Below are 18,008 nucleotides of genomic sequence, written 5' to 3' on the forward strand. Positions count from 1 at the left end.
CACTCTGCCTGTACTCTCCATACCTCGGTGGTTTGAGTGTTCATCTACATACCTCATAATGACCCAACCTCTGTCTGCTGTGCTGACAAGGAGTAACAACCAGACAATATCCATTCTTAGGCCAATGAGTGGCAAGTAGCGTTCACGCCACAGAAGTCTGAGACAACGGCTGTCTTCAGTGAGAGAGAATCTAACCACTGGTTAATTTTGGTTAAGACCAAAATTGGGCCATTGAAGACAGAAACGGGTGAATTTATTATGGGGAGCAAGGAAATAGCAGACGAGTTGAACAGGTACTTTGGATCTGTCTTCACTAGGGAAGACACAAACAATCTCCCTGATGTAATAGTGGCCAAAGGAACTAGGGTAAGGATGAACTGAAGGAAATTTATATTAGGCAAGAAACGGTGTTGGATAGACTGTTGAGTCTGGAGGCTGATAAGTTCCCGGGACCTGATGGTCTGCATCCCAGGGTACTTAAAGAGGTGGCTCTAGAAATCGTGGACGCATTGGTAATCATTTTCCAATGTTCTATAGATTCAGGAACAGTTCCTGCTGATTGGAGGGTGGCTAATGTTGTCCCACTTTTCAAGAAAGGAGGGAGAGAGAAAACAGGGAATTATAGACCGGTTAGCCTGACGTCAGTGGTGGGAAGGATGCTGGAGTCAATTATAAAAGAGGAAATTACGACACATTGAATAGCAGTAGAAGGATCAGTCCGAATCAGCATGGATTTATGAAGGGAAAATCATGCTCAACTAATCTTCTGGATTTTTTTGAGGATGTAACTATGAAAATGGACAAGGGAGATCCAGTGGATGTAGTGTACATGGACTTCCAGAAAGCTTTTGATAAAGTCCCATATAGGAGATTAGTGGGCAAAATTAGGGCACATGGTATTGGGGGCAAAGTACTGACATGGACTGAAAATTGGTGGCTGACAGGAAACAAAGAGTAGCGATTAACGGGTCCCTTTCGGAATGGCAGGCTGTGACCAGTGGGGTACTGCAAGGTTCGGTGCTGCGACCACAAATGTTTGACAATATACATTAATGATTTAGATGAAGGGATTAAAAGTAACATTAGCAAATTTGCTGATGACACAAAGCTGGGTGGCAGTGTGAAATGTCAGGAGGATGTTATGAGAATGCAGGGTGACTTGGACAGGTTGGATGAGTGGGCAAATGTATGGCAGATGCAGTTTAATGTGGATAAATGTGAGGTTATCCACTTTGGTGGCAAGAACAGGAAGGCAGATTACTATCTAAGTGGAGTCAAGTTAGGAAAAGGGGAAGTACAATGAGATCTAGGTGTTCTTGTACATTAGTCAATGAAAGTAAGCATGCAGGTACAGCAGGCAGTGAAGAAAGCTAATGGTATGCTGGCTTTTATAAAAAGAGGAATTGAGTATAGGAGTAAAGAGGTCCTTCTGCAGCTGTACAGGGCCCTGGTGAGACCCCACCTAGAGTATTGTGTGCAGTTTTGGTCTCCAAATTTGAGGAAGGACATTCTTGCTATTGAGGGAGTGCAGCGTAGGTTCACAAGGTTAATTCCTGGAATAGCGGGAATGTCATATGTTGAAAGACTGGAGCAACTGGGCTTGTATACACTGGAATTTAGAAGGATGAGAGGGGATCTGATTGAAACATATAAGATTATTAAGGGATTGGACACACTGGAGGCAGGAAGCATGTTCCCGCTGATGGGTGAGTCCAGAACTAGAGGCCACAGTTTAAGAATAAGGGGTAGGCCATTTAGAACACACATGCGGAAAAACTTTTTCACCCAGAGAGTGGTGGATATGTGGAACGCTCTGCCCCAGAAGGCAGTGGAGGCCAAGTCTCTGGATGCATTCAAGAGAGAGTTAGATAGAGCTCTTATGGATAGCGGGGTCAAGGGATATGGGGAGAGGGCAGGAATGGGGTACTGATTGTGTATGATCAGCCATGATCACAGTGAATGGTGGTGCTGGCTAGGAGGGCCAAATGGTTTACTCCTGCACCTACTGTCTATTGTCACTCATTAATGTTAACATCGGTTTGTAAGTCTCCTACTATCATGTTCTGATAGAGCACAGAACATGGAACCATGCAGTACAGTATAGGCCCTTCGGCCTATGATGTGCAGACCTTTAAACCTTCTCCAAGATCAATCTTGTGCTTCCTTCCACGTAGCCCTCCATTTTTTCATCCATGTGCCCACCTAAGAGTCTCTAATGTGTCTGTCTCTATCTCCACCCCACAGCTCTTTCCACACATCCACCACCCTCTGTGTTAAAAAGCTTACTGCTGACATTCCCCCTATACGTTCCTCCAATCACCTTAAAATTATTCCCTCTCATATTAGCTGTTGCCGATCTGTTAAAAAGGCACTGGCTATCATTTCTCTCATGCCTCTTATCATCCTAGACACCTTTATCAAGTCACCTCTCAGCTTCACTCCAAAGAGAAAAGCCCTAGCTCCTCAACTTTTCCTCTTACTGCTCTCTAATCCAGACAGCGTCCCGGTAAGTCTCTTCTGCACCCTCTCTGAAGTTTTCACATCCTTCCTATAATGAGTTGACTAGACCTGAATACAGTATTCCAAGTGAGGTCAACCAATATTTTCACTGGTTCAAGAGTCGTGAGGTGATATTGCAGCTACCACCCTGTGTGGCAACTTTGAGCGATCCATGGACATGGACCCCAAGATCTCTCTGTTCCTCCACACTGCTAATAAATTGCTCAGGAATCTCTCCCTGCTTTCCTTGGGAAATGGCAGAACTCCAGGTCAAGCCTGACTCTTGTCCATTCTCAACCATCCATTCCTCCTGCCTGCCAAACAATGCCACGTCTTTAGAAATCCCATTTTCTTTTACGTTTTGTTCAATCCCTTCTGTGCCCATGACTCATGTCATCCACGACCTCCAACTCTGCAACCTTTTCAGATCTCTGTGTTTCCACTGACTGGCATGATACAAAGACGATGAAACAGCAGGACCCTTGCCCAGACACAGAGGAGCAGGGGCATTGCCCGGTCTGACACTGGGCAGAGTGTTGAGTATTGTAGCATTTCCCCGCAGTACCCTTACCAACCAGTTCAGGTATCAGGTTGTTTTGGTTTTCTGGAGGAGGTGCAGTGATTGATCTAGAGACCTGTTCCACATTCCATGCTGACTGTGCCTTCATGTTCTGCAGACATTTGAAGACATCAACATTGATAAAAAGCCGGTGATAAAGGTGGTGCTGGAGTACTTAGACAAGGTCTTCACCTATGTCTTTGTGCTGGAGATGCTTCTCAAGTGGGTGGCCTACGGCTTCAAGAAGTATTTCACCAATGCCTGGTGCTGGTTGGACTTCCTGATTGTCGCGGTAAGTATGTGTGAGAATGGGGCTGGCAATGTTCGGGCGATCAGAGGTCGAAATGCCCATGTTGCTTGGAGACCAGTTTTAATTTTCTTTCTAGACTTCTCCAGCCTCACCTTTAATGCACTCTGGCTGTTGTGTATTCATAGAACAAGGCCATTTACGTCTCTGGGTGGTAAAATAATTGGTGGGTCCCATCACCCTGAGCTCTGGAGGTTTATAGGGCTTACAATGGTGGTCAGACATCTCATCTCATTTGTGTGTCTGACACACTTTGCCCCAATGACCAGTGTGCTGATAAACCATCTGCACAAATGGTTTTGCTCAAATCCATCCCAAACCCCTCCCCCAAAAGGATTAATCACCTAGCAACCATTTCCAGACCATGGTTCCTAGCGACTCCTTTTTTATTAAATAGTTTATTCACCAACAAGACACTATACAATAAATCAGGACTTCACTTCACCCACCCACCTACCTCCCCCCTCACCTGGTTTCACCTATCCCCTGCCAGTTTGTGTTCCTTCTCTTCCCCCGCCTTCTCATTCTGTCTTCTTCCCCCTTCCTTTTCAGTCCTGATGAAGGGTCTTGGTCCAAAAAGTCAACTCTTTATTCTTCTCCATAGATGCTGCCTGACCTGCTGAGCTCCTCCCACATTCTGTGTGTGTTGCTTCATAAACTATTTCAGTTTCAAATACAGTAAAAATATGATTATTGCTATCCACAACACATTCAAGCCCCTGAGTGGCCCATCTTTCTCAGAAATCTCCCATTGTACCATAGAGACTGCATGGTCTTTGTTGAAGGACACCCAGGCATAGATGTAACCATAGAAGAGGGTCAGAGCTCTGGACTGCCTACTGCTTGGAACTGTGAATGGCTAGAATGGCCAAGCCTGGGTGCAGGCCGACCCCAAGCCACCCTCTCCCCTCCACACTGGGTGACCGAAGATCAGGAGCGTAGGGCTGGTCTTTGGCCTGGTTTATAATTGTGTGTCCAATTCAAGAGAGGAAAGACTTTCCTAAAGATATTTTTCCAGCTGTGAGCTCTTGATGATCAAATAACACACTAAACACACACACACACGAACAGATCGCACACACCTATTAGAATATCTCCAAGCCCTCAATACATGTGCACATAGCTTTACAAATACACACTGGAAGCATTGCCCGGGAGGGTTAAACGTGTGACATTTTATCTAAAAATTACATTGCATTAGGATGCCATGTTACAGTTGTACAGAACAGTGGTTAGGCTGCATATGGAGTACTGAGGCCTCCATGGATGTTGCATCCTAGCTGTCTACATATGCAAGCCGGGGCAGTACGATATGGAGAACAAGCTGTTGCCCATATAGCAAGCTCCTCCTCACTACACATCTGATGAACCCAGAGGAACGGCAGAGACCGGTACAGTTTGGCACCAGCAGCTTCACAGGAGTTGCCAGACAGCGTTGAACTCAACGCTTTAGGGACTTCAACTCTGAATTTTTCCTTCAGGGTTATTCCCGAAGTTTTCCCCATGAGTGGGTATAGCCGCAAGGCAGTGCAGGTTTGAGATCAGAGTTTCCCCTCTCCTAGATGAACTGTTCGCCATGGCTGATGAGCTTCATCTGCCCGAAACAGTTGGTTTTAAGGTGCCAGTAACCCACCCTTGCCCCTTCTTCTGTCAGTAGAAGTGGTTCCACTGGGCTCCGTTGCTAGGCCACACGTGAAGCCCAGGAGCTGGACTTGGTTGTCAGAGGCTCTTTGAGATGCACGCCATTGGGAGCATTTCGTAAGTGGTGAGGTTATCCCCATTACCACCCCTGGCTGTATCACCCTGAAGAAACCACGCATGGAGTATTGTGTGCAGTTCTGGTCACCACACTATATGAAAGAGAGGATCACAAGGATGTCAGCTGGACTGGAGGTCTTGCATTATGAGGAGAGACTTAACAGAGTGGGTCTGCTTTCCCTGCTGAAAGGTTTCCCCAGAGAGGTACATAAATTTAGATTAGATTAGATCAGCTTTATCTGCCACATGCACACCGAAACCTACAGAGAAATGCATCATTTTACTCTTCGGAAGGTCAAACCAAGGTAGAACATACAAGATAAATGGTAGAGCACTGAGGAGTGCAGTAGAACAGAGGGATCTGGGAATACAGATACAAAATTCCCTAAAAGTAGCGTCACAGGTAGATAGGGTCGTAAAGAGAGCTTTTGGTACATTGGCCTTTATAAATTGAGTATAAGAGTTGGAATGTTATGGTGAGGTTATATAAGACATTGGTGAGGCCGAATTCGGAGTATTGTGTGCAGTTTTGGTCACCAAATTACAGGAAGGATATTAATAAGGTTGAAAGAGTGCAGAGAAGGTTTACAAGGATGTTGCCGGGACTTGAGAAACTGAGTTACAGAGAAAGGTTGAATAGGTTAGGATATTCCCTAGAGCGTAGAAGAATGAGGGGAGATTTGATCGAGGTGTATATGATGGGCATAGATAGAGTGAATGCAAGCAGGCTTTTTCCACTGAGGCCAGGGGAGAAAAAAGCCAGAGGTCATGGGTTACGGGTGAAGGAGGAAAGTTTAAAGGGAATATTGGGGGGCTTCTTCACGCAGAGAGTGGTGGGAGTGTGGACTGAGCTGCCAGATGAAGTGCGGGCTCACTTTTAACATTTAAGAAAAACTTGGACAGGTACATGGATGAGAGGGGTATGGAGGGATATGGTCTAGGTGCAGGTCAGTGGGACTAGACAGAAAAATGGTTTGGCACAGCCAAGAAGGGCCGAAGGGCCTGTTTCTTGTGCTGTACTGTCCTATGGGTCTATTGCTCTATTTACATCAACGGCCAACACAGTCTGAGGATAAGCTGGTGGCGGCCCTAACCCATACCTCTTTGGAATACGGGAGAAAACCGGAGCATTCAGGGAGAACATACCTTATAGACAATGGTGGAAACTGAATCCAGGTTGCTAGTGCTTTAAAGTGTTATGCTATAGGGGGAAGTCAGGGGTAGGAATTTTACACAGAGAGTGGTGGGTGTGTGGTTCGCCCTGGTGGTGGTAGAGACGGATATATTAGGAGCATTGAATAAACTCTTAAAGAGGCACATGGATGACAGAAAAATGGAGGAATATGTGGGAAGGAAAGTTTATATTGATCATAGAGTCATTTAAAAGGTCAGTATAGCATCGTGGGCTGAAGCACCTGCACTCTGCCGTAATGTACTGAATTTCAGTTCCATGTAGGGAGCAGAAACTGGGTAGCTCTATCAAAAAAGTAGCATATTTATGATGAGCTGGGTAGCCTCAATCTCCACTGTTACATTCTTTGGCCTTTCACGGTAGCAAGTCTAGTCTCTGGGCTCTGTTCCGTCCACGCCTCTGTAAGAACAAGGGCTTCAGGCAAGAGCTGGCACGTGGGAGAATTAAGTCACAGTGATGAAGAGGGGCTATAATTAACTCTTGATTTTAGCACACTCGAGGTGTTATATACACAATACAATGCTCAGATAGCCATAATGGGCCATTCGTTATTAGCACACAGATAGTGAGCTGAGTCGCAAAGCTCGTGATGCCCTCCATAGTGTCAGCTAATTGCATAAGGCCAGAAGCCATGAGAGGTGACGATGACTAAATGGCTGTCTTGTCACTTGACTGTTGGCTCGGACACATCGGCCCTGCATTAAATAGTAACACCTCGGTACAGACACACGGATTGTGGCCCGGAATGAGGCAATTCAGTCTGCCTGGTTCATGCCAGCTCCTGGAAGATCAATTTCCCTCAGTCCCATTCAGTAGCACATTTTGCCATTGCCCTGCAGGTTAATGTCTCAAGTGCCTATTAAATTTACCTTTGAAAGCAAGGTGCTGTTTGTCCGTCGATTGTGTTTGTGCAGCTCATCTGATGTCTGTTAGGAGGTGACTGTAAAGTCCAGTTCTTGAATGGTGTAGACGTTCACGGTAGGGGCAAGGGAGCTGCGCTGATTCTGTTGGCATGGCTGTTGCTGCTGTCTTCCTCTTCTGCCGGGCGCTCTACAGATCTGAGTGACGCCTACCTTCTAAATTGCTCTGAGCGTCTCTAAGCAAAAGGCGAGAAACAAGGTTATGTGCTGGCCCCTGTTCTGTTTAATCTCTTTTTCATATGAGTATTCAAGCACATGGTCAGGGACCTTGAACAGGAGATGTGCTTACAATACAGATTTGGTGGATCATGGAAGTCAGACAAGAACTTGAGACACTAACCCTTAATGTTAACCTGAGAATCTGTGTTATAGGACGAGGTTGAATAGGTTAGGACTTTATTCTCTGGAGCATAGATGTTCAAAATATTAAGTACAGGAGATGGGATGTTCTGAAGTTGTAAAAGAAGTTGGTGAAGCCTAATTTGGAGTATTGTGTGCAGTTTTGGTCACCTACTTACAGGAAAGATGTAAACAAGGTTGAAAGAGTACAGAGGAAGTCTACAAGGATGTTGCTCGAACTGAAGGACCTGAATTATAGGGAAAGATTGAATAGTTTGGACTTTATTCCCTAGAACATGGAAGATTAAGGGAAGATTTGATAGAGGTATGGAAAATTATGAGAGGCGTAGATGGGGTAAAAGTAAACCGGTTTTCTCCCAGACTTGAATCTTCATCTCATGGTCTATGAAGGGTGAAGATAGGATGAACGCAAGCAGGCTTTTCCTTCTCGGGTTTGGTGAGCCTAGAACTAGAGGTCGTAGGTTAAGGATGAAAGGTGAAATATTTAAGGGGAATCTGGGATCTTCAGAAGGTGGTGAGAGTGTGGAACGAGTGGTGGATGCAGATTTGATTGCAACATTTAAGAGAAATTTAGATAAGTACGTGGATGAGAGAGATGTAGATGGCTATGGTCCAGCTGTGGGTTGATGGGAGTAGGCAGTATAATAGTTTGGTACTGACTAGAAGGGCCTGTTTCTGTGCTATAGCACACAATTACTCTGTGACTCCATCTCCATCTCTTGAACAGTTGGTAAATCCCAATCACAGCTGCTCTCCACAGAAAGAAGTTTTCTCTTCATATTATCTTGTGTACTTTGTTTGATGCATAATTCGTTTTTGACGAACCATCCCCTAAAAGCAGTCCCTGTTCACCCTCTCTAGCATCCCTCATGATCTCGTACACTGTTAGCTAGCCCCTCCTTAACCTTCCACTCTCCAAGGACTGCAAGTCCAGTACCTAAGCTGGAATCTCTCCAGTAAATCTCTTTCCACAGCCTATCTAGGAAGCCAGTGTCTATTGCCCATGTTCACGCTGTCTAAAAATAGAGGGTGTATCTGCTCAGGGAGAGAGGAGGTAGGTTTAAAGAGGATCTGAGGGGTAGCTTCTTTCCCCAGTAGTTGTTGTCTGGAATGAGGAGGTGGTGGAGCCAGGCACAGTAACGGTAGTGCAGCAGTTACCGCATTACTTTACAATGTGGCTGAAAGATCAGGGCTTGATTTCTGCCACTGTCTGTAAAGAGTTTGTACGGTCTCCCCATGACCGTGTGGGTGCTCCGATTTCCTCCCACATTCCAAAGGGTTAGTGAGTTGTGACCATGCTATGTTGGCGCTGGAGTGTGGTAACTCTTGTGTGCTGCCCCCAGCACAATCCTCGCTGATTTGCTTTGACACACACAGCACATTACGTTGTATGTTTCAACGTACATGTGACAAATAAAGTTAATCTTAATCTTAACCCGTAAGGATAACCTGGACAGGTACTTGAATGAACAGGGTGGAGAGGGAGACAGAATTAATGCAAGCAGATGGGATTGAGACAGATGAGACAGCAGATGCTGGAATGTGGATTGAATAGGGATGCTGGAGATATTCAGCAGGTCAGTCAGTATCTGTGGAGGCAAGCGGGCGGTCAACGTTTCAGGTCAAGCCCCTTCATTTGGAGGGGAAATACCCAGTATAAAAAGGTGACAGGGAGGCGTTGAGGAGGGTAGATTGGCAGATGGAGCCAGGTGAGGGAGGGAGGCGAGGCTGGAGATAGCGACAGAGAATTACTTACTTACACCCCGTTACACTTGCGATTACAACAGTGATGAAGCTCCTCCATCTCTGGTGGTGTTCAGGGCTTCCTTCGTCGTGTCAGTAGCCTCCTGTCAGTTTTCACAACAGTCAGTCATGCAGATCCAGGTGGAGACTCAGGAACACCATCACACTCAAATGCAGAAGAATTCTTCACTGCTGTTTCCGTAACACTTCTGTTTCACCAATCAGGGTTGTTAGATCTGAGCTGAACCCCGAAGCCTGGAGGACTGATGGACCACCCTTAGTCTGGCCTCTACCCTTTGACCTGTTTGGCATGGGTGACCCTACCAGGAGCTGAAACAAAAAGCCCTGACTCCAACTAACACAGCTGTCTGGGTCATTGAGGTACGCAAGCCTCCAGACCACGACAAGGTTGTGGTTCCTTTGGAGGAGCGGCATAGGCTGCGAGATGATTAATAGAGGTAAAGGGCTCCAGGTTATGGAACAGTATAGAGAGACGTGATTGCTGGCATAAACATGATGGGCCAAAAGGCCTGATTCAGATCTGAACAGCTTTATCTCTCTGTGACTTTAAACATTAAAGATTAGCTTGATTTGTTGGATGTACATACAGTGAAATATGAGCAGTTTTGGGCTTCTTATCTACGAACGGATGCATAGGTATTGTAGAGGATTTGGAGAAGGATCACGAGAATAATCTTGGGAATAGATGGGTTAACATATGATGAGCATTTGATGGCTCTGGGTCTCTACTTGATGGAATTTAGAAGAATGAGGGAGGAAGCCTGGTTGTGGAGGCCAAGCCATTGAGTGTATTTAAAACAGAGGTTAATAAGTTCTTAATTAGTAAGTTTGCCAAAGGTTAAGGGGAGAAGGCAGGAGAATGGGGGTTGAGAGGGATAATAAATCAGCCACGATTGAATGTGGAGCAAACCCAATAGGCTGGCCTATTCTGCTCCTATGTCTATGGGTCCGATGATCTTTTGGCTTTGGATGCATCATTTGCATGCTGGCACTATTAATGCTGAGTCTGAGTGATAAGTATTCTTATTGTCTAGAAAGTGGGATTGATACACAGGGAGGTTCTACCAGGGTCCCATGTATTATCCCTGTCTACGTCCACAACCATACAGACTAGAAGATATGAGAGTTCTACAGCTATGGCCTATCTCATCCACGCCACCAGGAGTCTGCCTGAGTTAGTTCAAGGTTGGGTGACCAGAAATGAGCACAATATTCTGCCTGTTACCAAACTAGACAATTTTACAGGTTTATCACAATCTCCCTGTAGGTCTGTTATGAGCTTCATTTCCCCAAGCAGCTCTGGCAGCCAGAACCTCTTTGGGGAAATGAAGACCATTGTGTGACACATATAACCACCTGATTAAGGTGACTGAGATCGGTGATAAATTGTTCTTTGGTCTAGAAGATGGCATTTATACCAGGGGAGGTGCCACTGGAATCTCACAGATTTCCCCTGACCCACAACTAGAAGACAAAAAAGCAGCATAACTATGTGGCCTATTCAATCATGGCTGATTTTTTTCAGCCCCACTTTTCCTGCCTTCTCCTCATAACCCTTAACCCCTCACCAATTTCTGCCTCAAGCGCACCCAATGACTTGGCCTGATACCACTTGAAGTTTCCAGAGCCCTGCCTCTAAAGGGCATGAAATGAAAAGTAAACATGCTTTTTATTTGAAATGAGAAGTATGTTGGAAATCTGAAATCAAACTGGAAAATTCCAGAAACATTCAGGAGGTGAGGCAGCATCTGTGGAGAGAGACTAAGACAGATTGGAAGCTGATCCTGTGAAGGGTCCCCAAGCTGGAAATGTTAACCTTGATTATTTTTCCACCAACATTGCCTGATCAGCTGAGATTCCCAATGTTTCTTGTTTGATGCATTAGGCATCAATGTTGGGACATGGTTGGTGCCAGAGCTTTGTGACAGGGTTTACCCAGCCAGGTTCTAAGTTTATTCCATTCCCAATTAACTTCAGGACTTCACAACTAAAGCTATTTAACAATAAACTGGGGCTATTGTTGGGCTAACCTGTCCTTACCACCACAGTGGACATCCCAATTGTGGTATCTCCAGAATAACACCCAGAGTAGACAGTTTAATGGCATTGGGTAGTGCTTCCTCCACCACACTCATGGGGAGTTTTAAGAACCTTCGGACAAGATCAGGGTGGTGGGGTTGGACCACATTTCTACCAAGGGAGGCATAAAGTGCTCCTTCTGTCTGCTAGCCTGCAGATCACCCTTAGGCAAGGTGTAGCACCTGCTTAGCCCCCCAATTAAGGTCACGTGAAGCCATGGGTGTAGGTGGCCGATGGTCATATGAGCAACTGGTCCTAGTTATTCAACCATTGACACCATGCAGACAATCTCTGAAGAGTATTGATAATGGCCGGGGTCACCCGTCTTGTAAAGACACTGCCCAGAAGAAAACAATGGCAAAACGCTTTTGTAAGAAAATTTGCCCAGAACAATCATGGTCAAGACTGTGATCACCCATGTAACATGACACAGCACATGATGATGACGATGGGCCATGATCGGTCTGAACCCAGCCCTTTCCCAATTCCTCTATAGTCTTATTTACATAGAACAGTACAGCGCAGTAAAGGCCTTTCAGCCCACTTTGTCATGCTGATCCTTTATCCTACTCTAAGATCAATCAAAACAATAGACCTCCATTTCTCTTTCATCCATTGCCTATCTGAGTCTCTTAAATGCCCCTCTACCACCCTGACAGCAGGTATCATGCACCCACCCCAATCTGTGTGAAAAACCTACCTCTCACATTCCCCCTATTCTATACTTTCCTCGAATCACCTTGAAATCTGTCTCTGGCCGTCCACTATGCTTCTTACCATCTGGTACACCTCTGTCAAGTCGCCTCTCACCCTCCTCTGCTCCAAACAGAAAAGCCCTCGCTTGCTCAACTTATCCTCACAAGACATGTTCTCTAATCCAGGCAGCATCCTGGTAAATCTCTTCTGCACACTCTAAAGAAGGGATTCCCAACCATTTTTATGCCATGGACCCTTAGCATTAACCGAGGGGTCCGTGGAGCCCAGGTAGGGAACCACAAAGCTTCCACGCCCTTCTGAGGTGACCAGAACTGAACACAACAGTAGTCTAATCAGTCTTAGAGAGCTGAAAAATTACCTCACGGCTCTTGAACTTTAATCCCTGACCAGTGAAGGCCAGCACACCATGCACCTACCTAGCCACCCTATCAACTTGTCTGGCAACTTTGCTTACAAGCAAGCCAGTCTGGGAGCTGCTGACCCTGAGTTACTGCCTCCAGAGCCCAGACACACAGAGGAAATGGTTCCCACCCCTAACTCTTGCTGGTCAGTAAAATTATAGATCAAAAGTACAGCAGAGTAGCTAATAAGAAGCTTCATCAATGCCCGAGCCACAGGCTACATGAAGGTAAACACGAATAGTTCTCTGCATTCTTGTGTGACAGTGCTACTAACAAATAGAATACCTTAACGAGGCCTGGGGCAAGTTGTGATGTGTGTGTTTTACTCTGTGTTGACCTTTAACCTTTCTTAATGAGAGAATTTACAGGTTTGGAACTCAGACGTGAATCCTTTGCTTTGTCCCTTCCAGCATTTTGTTTTTGGATTTACCAGTTTTATCTTCTTTTTTATCTAAATTAGATAATACCATTTGCTGTCACAGTCCCTGGTGTTTGCTGCCTCCCACGCCAGCTCCCAGCCACACTAGTATCCTTGCCGAAGCCTGATTAAACCTCCCTCGTCAGGCGATTATCTCTGTTTCCCAGGCGGCTGCTGTTGCCTGGTTACAGGATCCAACAGGCCTGGCTATCCACGGCAACAGCGGAAAACTGGAGATCCCAGAAGAGCTGCCAGTTGGCAGGCAGTGACCAGCAGGTCCTTGCAGCTGGACGCACAGGGCTCCACCTAGCAGCCTGGCCGAGTACGTGCCACTCGTCTCAATAGGGCCTGCCTGTCCATCCTGAGGGCCTAGTTTGTGAATCAAAGCCACAGGAACTTTGGAGGGCCAATGCTTTGTTCTACTTTAAAACCATAATAACAGACTTTTTTCAAACTTACTTTCTTCAATAATTTAGTAGTACCTCAGGCCACCATTTGATGGTCTGAGAAAATCAAAGTTAGGCAAGCTATCCGCTGGCTTTGTAAACACCATGTTTGAACTGGCCATCTGGTGAGAGAGACACGAGACACTGCTGATGCTGGAATCTGGAGCAAACACCAAGATGCTGGAGGAAGTCAGCAGGTCAGTGTGTGTGGAAGGAAATGGGTGGACGGTGGTTCAGCTGGATTCCAGATGGAGGGTTTCGACCAGAACTGACAACTGTCCATTTCCCTCCACACATACCACCTGACATGCTGAGGTCCTTTTACTTCTTTTGCCTGTGAAAAGATCCCTCTTCTTCCACATCTCAGCTTGATGCTGGAGTCCCACTTACAGAGGCACGATGCCTGCGTCTGGGCCGACACTGAGCCAGTATCCATGGGACAAATCATTAAACCAATCCACATTACCTCAGTAAAATGTTCATCCCATTGCATTGGATGATAATTATCCCTGAATCACTATCAAGAAACTCCAGGCTGGTTAAATATCTCAGCCCATTTTGAGAGAGTTTGCTGTATACAAACACACCTTCCAACAAGAGGACTTCACTAGGGTGTCCTGAGGTCACTTAAGGTGCAGTTTCTTTATTGAGAGGACTTTGTTAACTTTGGGTTCTGTCTTGAGCCATCCAGGTAGCAGCATTAATGAATGGTCCTGATGAACGGTCTTGGCCCAAAATGTTCCCTCCATAGACACTGCCTGACTTGCTGAGTTCTTCCAGCATTTTGTCTGTGCTGCATTTTGTCACAGATTGGCTCGAAGAGTCTGCTGCCCGCAAACATTTTATCAAGTGTCAGAACCGGCTTAACACTTGCTCAGGGGATATTCCGAGGAATGATCCCCCAGAGCCGACTGAGGAAAGAATGACAATTACATTGGAATTATTATTGTCTCCAGTACCAAGATACAGTGAAAAGCTTGTCTTGCACAGTGTCCATGCAGATCAAGTCATTAGACTGTGCATTGAGGTAGTATAAGATAAGATAATAGTAATGCAGATAAAAGATATTGATAAAGTGAAAGATCATAATGAGGTAGATTGTGAAGCCAGGAGTCAATCATACTGTACAAGAGTTTGGTGGTATGTGTTTTCAGGATTTTGTACCTTCAGCTCAATGGGAAAGAGAAGAGAGAACGTCCTGGGTGAATGGGGTTTTTGATTTTGCTGGCTGTTTTTCTGAGGCAGCAAGAGGTGTAGACAGAGTCCATGGAGAGGAGGCTGGTTCCTGTATCTGCAGTTTATTGTGGTCACGTGTAGAGCAGTTGCCATACCAATCTGTTGTACATCCTGACAGAACGCTCTCTACAGTGCATCAGTACAAAACAGTAAGAGTTGACAGTGACACGACCAATTCCTTTGGCCTTCTGGGTAAGTAGAGGCTTGGTAGGTAGAGGTGAGCTTACTTGGTCAATATGTTGACACCTAGGAACTTGAATCCCAGAGAGGTCCCCGGTGGGCAGTGTTTCAGCAGCAACATCTGATGCCAGAATAGTTGACGCTCAGCTCCCCTAGTCCTCCATGTTCCCCCCTCTCCCTTTCCTTGTTTTCACAGGGGAGTAGGTTGCGAGGAGCCAAAGGGAAGCACTGGGTCTAGTCTTTCCCCACAGTGAACGCTGTAGGCGGGGAGGTATCACAACTCAGTCTCCCCTGAAACAGGCACAGCCATAACAAAACAAATTTCTACAGATGTACGGTGAAGGGAATTCTGACAGGGTGTCTCACCACCTTGCATGGTGATACAGAGGGTCCAATGCACAGGACTGCAAGAGGCTGCGGAGGATTGTAGACTCAGATTCATCGCCATCAAGGACATCTTCAAGTGGCAGCACCTCAGAGAGGTGGCATCCACTATGAGGGAGCTGCTCCTTCTACGACAGGCTGCCTTCCTGTAGGAGCCTGAGGACACACACTCAATGTTTCAGGAATACCTTCTTCCCCTCCGCCATCAGATTTCTGAATGAACCCATGAACGCTACCTCACTGTACCGGCTGCCACAGTAGCGTGACGCTACTGCAGCTCGGGGTGTTCCTGCATTTGGAGTTCAATTCTGGCGCGCTCCATACATCCTCGCAAGTTCCAGATTCCTCCCACAGACCACAGGCATACCAGGTACGTTAATTGATCATTGTAAATTGTCCCGTGGTTAGGTTAGGGTTAAATCAGGATCCTCAGGGGTGGTGTGCATCAAAGGGCCTACTCCACATTATTTATTTATTGTAACTTAAGGTATTTTTTTTATGGCTTACACTGTACTGCTGTCACAAAACAATTAATTTCACAGCATATGTCAGTGATGTGAACGTAAAAACTGACTGTAAAAGCTTTCATAGGTACGTGAAAAGAAAAAGATTGGTCAAGACAAATGTAGGTCCTTTACAGTCAGAAACAGGTGAATTGATCATGGGGAGCAAGGACATGGCAGACCAATTGAATAACTACTTTTGTTGTGTCTTCACTAAGGAGGACATAAATAATCTTCCGGAAATAGTAAGGGACTGAGGGTCTAGTGAGATGGAGGAACTGAGGGAAATACATGTTAGTAGGGAAGTGGTGTTAGGTAAATTGAAGGGATTACAGGCAGATAAATTCCCAGGGCAAGATGGTCTGCATTCCAGAGTGCTTAAGGAAGTAGCCCAAGAAATAGTGGATGCATTAGTGATAATTTTTCAAAACTCTTTAGGTTCTGGATTAGTTCCTGAGAATTGGAGGGTGGCTAATGTAACCCCACTTTTTAAAAAAGAAGGGAGAGAGAAACTGGGGAATTATAGACCGGTTAGACTGACATCGGTGCTGGGGAAAATGCTAGAGTCAGTTATCAAAGATGTGATAACAGCACATTTGGAAAGAGATGAAATCATCAGACAAAGTCAGCATGGATTTGTGAAAGGAAAATCATGTCTGACGAATCTTATAGAATTTTTTGAAGATGTAACTAGTAGAGTGGATAGGGGAGAGCCAGTGGATGTGATATATTTAGATTTTCAAAAGGCTTTTGACAAGGTCCCACACAGGAGATTAGTGTGCAAACTTAAAGCACACAGTATTGGGGGTATGTTATTGATGTGGATAGAGAATTGGTTGGCAGACAGGAAGCAAAGAGTGGGAGTAAACGGGACCTTTTCAGAATGGCAGGCTGTGACTAGTGGGGTACCGCAAGGCTCAGTGCTGGGACCCCAGTTGTTTACAATATATATTAATGATTTAGACGAGGGAATTAAATGCAGCATCTCCAAGTTTGTGGATGACACGAAGCTGGGCGGCGATGTTAGCTGTGAGGAGGATGCTAAGAGGATGCAGGGTGACTTAGATAGGTTAGGTGTCTGGGAAAATTCATGGCAGATGCAATTTAATGTGGATAAGTGTGAGGTTATCCAATTTGGTTGCAAGAACAGGAAAACAGATTATTATCTGAACGGTGGCCGATTAGGAAAAGGGGAGGTGCAACGAGACCTGGGTGTCATTTTACACCAGTCATTGAAGGTGGGCATGCAGGTACAGCAGGCGGTGAAAAAGGCAAATGGTATGTTTGCATTCATAGCAAAAGGATTTGAGTACAGGAGCAGGGAGGTTCTTCTGCAGTTGTACAAGGCCTTGGTGAGACTGCACCTAGAGTATTGTGTGCAGTTTTGTTCCCCTAATCTGAGGAAAGACATTCTTGCCATAGAGGGAGTACAGAGAAGGTTCACCAGATTGATTCCTGGGATGGCAGGACTTTCATATGAAGAAAGACTGGATCGACTAGGCTTATACTCACTGGAATTTAGAAGATTGAGGGGGGATCTTATTGAAACGTATAAAATTCTAAAGGGATTGGACAGGCTAGATGCAGGAAGATTGTTTCCGATGTTGGGGAAGTCCAGAACAAGGGGTCACAGTTTAAGGATAAAGGGGAAGCCTTTTACAACCGAGATGAGGAGAAACTTCACACAGAATCTGTGGAATTCTCTGCCACAGGAAACAGTTGAGGCCAGTTCATTGGCTATATTTAAGAGGAAGTTAGATAGGCCCTTGTGGCTAAAGGGATCAGGGGACATGGAGAGAAAGCATACAGGGTTCAGGGTTACAAAGGTACAGGGTTCTGAGTTGGATGATCAGCCATGATCATACTGAATGGTGGTGCGGGCTCGAAGAGCCGAATGGCCTACTCCTGCACCTATTTTCTATGTTTCTATGATAATAAACCTGATTCTGAGTCTGTTAACCCTGATTCAAAACTTAAAAGTGATAACTCACGAAGTACATTAAAGTAAGCAGTGTGAATGAGGAATAGAGAGATGGTGGTTTGGGTTCATGGACCATTCGGAAATCTGACAGAGGAGAAGGAGCTGTTTCTAAATCGATGAGTGTGCATACCTCCTCCCTCCTTAATGAGAAGAGGGCACGGGTCAGATGTGATTGAAAGACTAATTGACCATTGTAAATTGCACCGTGTCAGAAGTTGAGGGGAGCCTGTGGGAGTGCCACAAAGAAGAGGTTATTTGGAATTTAGAATCAGAATCAGGTTAATTATCGCTGACAAGGGAGTAG

General features: G+C 45.6%; 1 protein-coding gene across 1 annotated transcript in view; it reads left to right on the forward strand.

Moving 5' to 3' along the window:
* Positions 1-18,008, forward strand: part of scn5lab (sodium channel, voltage gated, type V-like, alpha b) — a 672,977-nt gene that overhangs the window by 595,798 nt on the left and 59,171 nt on the right. Inside the window, exon 21 of the mRNA XM_059971792.1 lies at positions 3,177-3,350. Within this exon, the coding sequence (XP_059827775.1) occupies positions 3,177-3,350 (174 nt within the window). The remainder of the gene's footprint in view (positions 1-3,176; positions 3,351-18,008) is intronic.

This window comes from Hypanus sabinus, chromosome 6, assembly GCF_030144855.1.
Source record: "Hypanus sabinus isolate sHypSab1 chromosome 6, sHypSab1.hap1, whole genome shotgun sequence".
NCBI classification, from domain to species: Eukaryota; Metazoa; Chordata; class Chondrichthyes; order Myliobatiformes; family Dasyatidae; genus Hypanus; species Hypanus sabinus.